Source organism: Scyliorhinus canicula, chromosome 11 (assembly GCF_902713615.1).
Source record: "Scyliorhinus canicula chromosome 11, sScyCan1.1, whole genome shotgun sequence".
Taxonomy (NCBI): domain Eukaryota; kingdom Metazoa; phylum Chordata; class Chondrichthyes; order Carcharhiniformes; family Scyliorhinidae; genus Scyliorhinus; species Scyliorhinus canicula.
Window position 1 is genome coordinate 2,205,744 of NC_052156.1, and position 7,385 is coordinate 2,213,128.

Here is a 7,385-nt window from a genome sequence, read left to right on the forward strand (position 1 = left end):
GATGGGCCGCAGGCAGAGGAGGGGGAAGGGGAGGAACAGCAGGACAAGGCGCTGACCTCCCCAGATGAGGAAGATGAGGGCAATGGTCAGGACAGACGGGGTGGACATGGACGGGAGGCTGCCCACCGTTACCGGCTGGGACAGCGGGCACGGGACAGGCTGATAGCCGCCCGGTTCACGGACTGGGGGGGGCGTGGGAATCGCTGAGTATGGGCACAGACAGCACACCACGGCACCAGCCTACCACCCTCACACCACCCACCCAACACCAACAACTCACATCCTGCCCACCCAACACCAACCACCCTCACCCCACCCGCATGCACACCACTGTAGCCATCTGGCATGGCCACTTACAACAAGAAACATGGACATTCACAAAGCCTAAAGGGAAATATGGACAATGTAAGATTCAGGCAGGCACAGAATCTGAATGGGTATTTGTGAGCAGAGAATCCAGACAGCATCGAAACCCCCAACCGATTAGCATTTTGATGGCCCATCTCCGTAAGACAAAGGATTGATGCTCAGGTAACCGATTCAAGTCCAGATACATCGGCGCCAGTCCCTTTACTCAGGAAGCATAAACAGCCACGGTCAATAACCGCTTAGGACACGCCCAGCCATCAAGGGAACCGCCCCTTTATTGGCTCAGATCGAAGGCAGTGATCGAGAACTGCCCAATTAATTGGGTCCAAACCTAAGGACTGCCCAAAAGAGCGCAAACCCCCCCCCCCCCAAGGATAAAGAGAGGCACTGCCATGTGTTCGGTCTCTATTGGACCTGCCGCTCCGGCAATGTCTACCTCCAACTGCAGCACCACAACCAGAAGCAAGTTCAACGCCCGCTACCAGACGGATGATCCTAGCCGAACCGCAGTTACTTCTCCAGATCCAGCTGATCCAGATTCGAACAAAGGCCACTGTTCCTCTGACCTAAGCCGGGTTCCTGAAGTTAAGTACAGGTTGTCATAGTTGTTAGGTGTAGTTTAGCTCATAGTGTTTATGTTGCATGTGTAAGTTAATCTTCTGTGAAAATAAAGTACAATTGATCTTGAACTAACTAACTGGTTATTTGGCTCTTTGATCGATACCCGGTTGAACCTTGTGGTGGTCTCATTTGATACCTGGCGACTCTGAGAGCAAATCATACCACTATCTAGATAAAAGGGCAACCTTATTGACGGCCATATCTATAGCAAGTAAATACAGCTACGCCACCCCTCCATTGCACATCCTGCAGCATAACGGACCAGGCTCGCACGGTTGCCGATGGGTCTATTGCAGGCCATGGAGGATGATGATGGGTCTGTCCCTGGCTCGTGGCTGCCCTGGAACGTCCTGGGGGCATCGTATGCCTGATGGATCGGGTCTGTCCCCTCATTCCCCCATATCCCCCCCCAAAATACCCCCTCCCCCCATATCCCACTTTCCCCATATACGCATGCCACCACGTCCCCTCTTCCCCCAAATCCCCCCTTTCCCCAAATGGGGGAAGGAGGTTATGGGGGAAGGAGGTTATGGGGGAAGGGGGATATGGGGGAAGGGAGGATATGGGGGAAGGGGATATGGAGGATAGGGGGGAGGGGGGATATGGGGAAGGGAGGATATGGGGGAAGGGGATATGGAGGATAGGGGGGAGGGGGGATATGGGGAAGGGAGGATATGGGGAGGGGGAATATGGGGGAAGAGGATATGAGGGGAGCGGGATACGGGGAAGGGGGGATATGAGGGGAGAGGGATACGGAGGAAGGGGGATATGGGGAAGGGGGGATATGAGGGGAGGGGGATATGGGGGAAAGGTATATGGGCATATGGGGAGGGGTATATGGGGGAGTGGGAGAAGGGGGATATGGGGGATATGGGGGAGGGAGGATATGGGGATATGGGGGAGGGGGGATATGGGGGATATGGGGAGGGGGATATGGGGAAGGGAGATATGGGGGATATGGGGGAGGGGGATATGGGGGAAGGGAGATATGAGGGATATGGGGGGATATGGGGGAGGGGGATATGGGGGGGAGAGGGGATATGGGGTAATGGGGAAGAGGATATGGGGGAAATGGGGGAAGGGGCTTTGTGGGGGAGGGGATATGGGGGAAGGGCGCGTAGGAGGGATATGGGGAAGGGGGTATATGGGGAAGGGGGTATATAGGGGAATGGGTATATGGGGGAAGGGGGATATGGGGAACGGGGGATATGGGGGAGGGGATATGGGGGAATGGGGGAAGAGGATATGGGGGAAATGGGGAAGGGGGTATGTGGAAGAAGGGGGGATATGGAGGAAGGGGGATATGGGGAAGGGGACATGGCGGAAGGGGGATAAGGGGGAGGGGCATATCGGGGGAATGGGGATAGGGGGATATAGGGAAGTGGGAGGGGGGATACCGAGGGAAGGGGAATAGGGGCAAGGGGGATATAGGGAATGGGGATATGGGGGTAGGGGGTAATAAGGGGGAGGGGGATATCGGGGGTTAGGGGGAAGGGGGAATTTCGGGGTAGGGGATATCAGGGGAAGGGGATATGGCGGAAGGGGGGAAAGGGGGAAGGGGATACGGAGGAAGGGGTGATATCAGGGAGGGGGAAATGGGGGAAGTTGGGATGAGGAAGCAGGACATGGGGGAAGGGGGGATATGGGGGAAGGGGGTATATGGGGAAGGGGATATGGGGGAAGGAGGATATGAGGGAAGGGGGATATGGGGGAAGGGGATATGGGTGAAGGAGGAATTGGGAAGGGGGGATTGGGAAGCTCCCACTACGCTGTCCCCATCAAACACTCCCAGGACAGGTACAGCATGGGGTTAGATACAGAGTAAAGCTCCCTCTACACTGTCCCCATCAAACACTCCCAAGACAGATACAGCACGGGGTTAGATACAGGGTAAAGCTCCCTCTACACTGTCCCCATCAAACACTCCCAGGTCAGGTTCAGCACGGGGTTAGATACAGAGTAAAGCTCCCTCTACACCAGGGGTGGGCAAACTACGGCCCGCGGGCCGCATGCGGCCCGCCAAAGGTATTTCTGCGGCCCACCAAGTCATTAAAAAAAAAATAAAAAAAACAAAACAAAAATTAAAAAAAAATAATTTTTTTTTTAAGGTTAATGGGGGGGGGGGGGGGGGGGGGGGGGGCTGTTGGGTTACTTACTGGTATAGGGTGGATACGTTGACTTGAGTAGGGTGATCATTGCTCGGCACAACGTCGAGGGGCGAAGGGCCTGTTCTGCGCTGTACTGTTCTATGTTCTATATGAGGCGCCCAGAATCATAACCGGGTGAAGTAATTATTTTACTTAATATACTATGCGGCCCTCTGTGAATTGTGAATTTCTGACTGTGGCCCTTGCACGGAAAGGTTTGCCCACCCCTGCTCTACACTGTCCCCATCAAACACTCCCAGGACAGATACAGCACGGGGTTAGATACAGAGTAAAGCTCCCTCTACACTGTCCCCATCAAACACTCACAGGACAGGTACAGCAAGGGGTTAGATACAGAGTAAAGCTCCCTCTACACTGTCCCCATCAAACACTCCCAGGACAGGTACAGCACGGGGTTAGATACAGAGTAAAGCTCCCTCTACACTGTCCCCATCAAACACTCCCAGGACAGGTGGTTAGGTGGATTGGCCATGCTAAATTGCCCGTAGTGTCCTAATAAAAGTAAGGTTAAGGGGGTGGTTGTTGGGTTACGGGTATAGGGTGGATACGTGGGTTTGAGTAGAGTGATCATGGCTCGGCACAACATTGAGGGCCGAAGGGCCTGTTCTGTGCTGTACTGTTCTATGTTCTATGTTCTAGGTACAGCACGGGGTTAGATACAGAGTAAAGCTCCCTCTACACTGTCCCCATCAAACACTCCCAGGACAGGACAGCACGGGATTAGATACAGAGTAAAGCTCCCTCTACACTGTCCGCATCAAACACTCCCAGGACAGGTACAGCACGGGGTTAGATACTGAGTAAAGCTCCCTCTGCACTGTCCCCTTCAAACACTCCCAGGACAGGTACAGCACGGGGTTAGATACAGAATAAAGCTCCCTCTTCACTGTCCCCATTAAACACTAAAGGACAGGTACAGCACAGGGTTAGATACAGAGTAAAGCTCCCTCTACACTGTCCCCATCAAACACTCCCAGGACAGGTACAGCACGGGGTTAGATACAGAGTAAAGCTCCCTCTACACTGTCCCCATCAAACACTCCCAGGACAGGTACAGCATGGGGTTAGATACAGAATAAAGCTCCCTCTTCACTGTCCCCATGAAACACTCCCAGGACAGGTACAGCACGGGGTTAGATACAGAGTAAAGCTCCCTCTACACTGTCCCCATCAAACACTCCCAGGACAGGTACAGTACGGGGTTAGATACAGAGTAAAGCTCCCTCTACACTGTCCCCATCAAACACTCCCAGGACAGGTACAGCACGGAGTTAGATACAGAGTAAAGCTCCCTCTACATTGTCCCCATCAAACACTCCCAGGACAGGTACAGCACGGGGTGAGATACAGAGTAATGCTCCCTCTACACTGTCCCCATCAAACACTCCCAGGACAGGTACAGCACGGGGTTAGATACAGAGTAAAGCTCCCTCTACACTGTCCCCATCAAACACTCCCAGGACAGGTACAGCACGGGGTTAGATACAGAGTAATGCTCCCTCTACACTGTCCCCATCAAACACTCCCAGGACATGTACAGCACGGGGTTAGAGTAAAACTGTTTGGTGACCAAACTTTGTATCTCAACTGAAACTCAGGAAACCTCCACAAATGCTGAGTTTAATTCTTCCCATTTTCATTGACCTGTGGGGTTTTTGGATGAATTATGGATGAAACCTCAGTTTCTGCTGTTGGTAAGGTTGGATTGGTTTGAGCTTTGGCTACTTTGATCGCAATTGTCGTTACACTCATTTCCAAAATGAAATCTAGCGATCTCTGTTGTGACCATTTTAATGTGCTTTCCAATTAATCTCACTCACCCTGCTTTCCCCACTGTCCTGTCAGTTTTTCCATTTCAGTATTTCTCAAGTCCCTTTGAAAGTTATTATTGAATCTGCTTCCGCCGCCCTTTCAGTCAGCGCCTTCCAGATCGCAACAACTCACTGGGTGAAAACATTCCTCATCTCCCCCCTGCATCTTTTTGCCAGTTTTCTCTGCAAACAGTTTCTCCCTCTCCACCATATCAAACCCTGCATGATGTTGAACACCTATCTTAAATCTCCCTTCAACCTCTCTAATCTAAGCAGAACCATCTGAGTTTATCCAGTCTCCCAACAGGAACTGAATTCCTTCATCCCTGCGACCATTCTTACCCTTGATATCTTTCCTGTTGGGCGGAACCCAGAGCTGGACACAATCCCCGGGGTGAGGCCGAAGCTGGTGCTTTATAAAGGTTCACTGGAATGGCCTGGCTTGTACTTGATGCCTCAGAGCTCTGGATCCTGTGTGCTTTCTTTAAACAACCTTGGCAGCACAGTGGCACAGTGTTTAGCACTGCTGCCTCATAGCACCAGGGACCCGGGTTCGATCCCGGCCTCAGGTCACTGTCTGTGCGGAGTCTGCACGCTCTCCCCGTGACTGCGTGGGTTTCCCCCGGGTGCTCCGGTTTCCTCCCACAGTCTAACGACGTGCAGGTTAGGTGGATTGGCCGTGATCAACCCATAGGGTTACAGGGATTGGGTGAGGAAGTGAGCCTGGGTGAGGTGTTCTTTCATAGGGCTGGCGCAGTCTTGATGGGCCAAATGGCCTCTATCTGCACTGGAGGGATTCAACAAACATTCTCAATTTGTCCTATTGTTTTTAAAGATTTGTGAATAGGCCCAGACCTCTCCAATCCTGGACCATCTTTGAACCATTTGCCAGTCTGGGAAACAACTTTGTCCCTCGTCCCTTGCTGAACAAGTGGATGTTGAGTAGTTTGGACTGTTAGACGGTATTGCGGTTCAGGGCGCCACACTATACTCAAATAACCGAGTAACCGGGGGCCGCTGCAGACAGACCTACAGACCACACATCTCTTTCCACAGGTTTTCTTCTTTTCAATTTTTTGTCAAATTTCCGAGAAGGAAAATTGCGTCATCAGCTCGTGACGTGACCCAGTGAGCCTGCCCCCAGCAGCGAATGCAAGCTCAGCTTGACGGGGATGGTGGGGCTCCGAAGACGAGACGGCGATGGGGTTGGGGGAGGGGAAGGAAGGGAAGAGGATGAATGGAAGACAGCAATCAGGGAAGTGTGGGCACAGGCTGGAGGGTGACAAGTGTGAGGGTGAAATTAGGACGAGTCGTGTTGGGTAGAGGATGTACAGGGGCGGTGGGGGAGGGGGACTGCCCACATTAGGAAGTGGTTTGGGTGAACTACAAATGACTGCAACATCCCCCGGCAGCATCGCCACACCGACCCCTGAGTCATTATTTGCAGAGGGGTGAGACTCTCAGTTATGTTTTATTTAAATTTAAATTGACCCCAACAGCAAGATTTCACTGCATTACTAATTTGATGCATTATGATGCACTTCTCTGCCTGGGAGAAGGTGAGATCATTGCCAGCTCTTTAATGCCCCTATCACACTCTCCCTCTCTCTCTCTCTGTCTGATTTCTGAGAATCAAAACAGCAGCTCCAACCCTCTGCCCACCCAGCCTTTGGCAAGCAGACCACCCAGACACATCTGCCCTTCCCTATTTGAAGAAACGCTGTTAATTGGCAAGATGAAAATGAAACCCGGATATATTTATAGAGGCGGAATGAAAAGAAACGATCCTTTTGCAGACAAATAACAGGCAGCCCCGGGAGGGAAGGTGAGTTTGCTGCTGTTGAAGCGCAATGTTACAATAAAGAGGGTCACAATCTCAGCCATTCACCTACCTGAGTGAAGCTGCTTTGGGGCTGATGTCATGGTGCAAAGATGGGTCTGAGATGATTTAAACACAAAGCCAGCAGGTCGGAAGATTTCAGAAGCAATCCACAAAACACTTGAAGGTCAGCCTGAAGAATCTCATCGAAGCTGGAGTCTGGGGTGAGAGGCAGGTCTGGCCACAGGCAGGGGCTGCAGAGGTAAAGGGGAGCTGGAAAAGCAAACACTGCTCTCCATCAGCCACTGCCTGAATCACACCCAACACACACTCACACTCACTCACACCCACACACAACCTTTCATACAACAGCCCAGCCTGAAACACCCACCACACTCCCCATTGGCTGCTGCTGCACTCTGCATCTTCCCGACTCCTCCACTGGGCAGGGGGGGCAGCCTCCCTCACTGGGCAGGGGGGCAGCTTCCCTCACTGGGCAGGGGGGGCAGCTTCCCTCACTGGGCAGGGGGGGCAGGGGGCTGGGGGGGGGGGGCAGGGGGCTGGGGGGGGGGGCAGCTTCCCTCTCTGGGCAGGGGG

At 52.8% G+C, this 7,385-nt stretch overlaps 1 protein-coding gene across 1 annotated transcript in view; it reads right to left on the reverse strand.

Annotated features, from left to right (window-relative positions):
• LOC119973625 (sodium- and chloride-dependent creatine transporter 1-like) overlaps positions 1-7,183 on the reverse strand; it is a 161,057-nt gene extending 153,874 nt beyond the window's left edge. The window contains exon 1 of the mRNA XM_038812006.1: positions 6,862-7,183. Within this exon, the coding sequence (XP_038667934.1) occupies positions 6,862-6,892 (31 nt within the window). The 5' untranslated portion in view covers positions 6,893-7,183. The remainder of the gene's footprint in view (positions 1-6,861) is intronic.
• Positions 7,184-7,385: the final 202 nt, after the last annotated feature.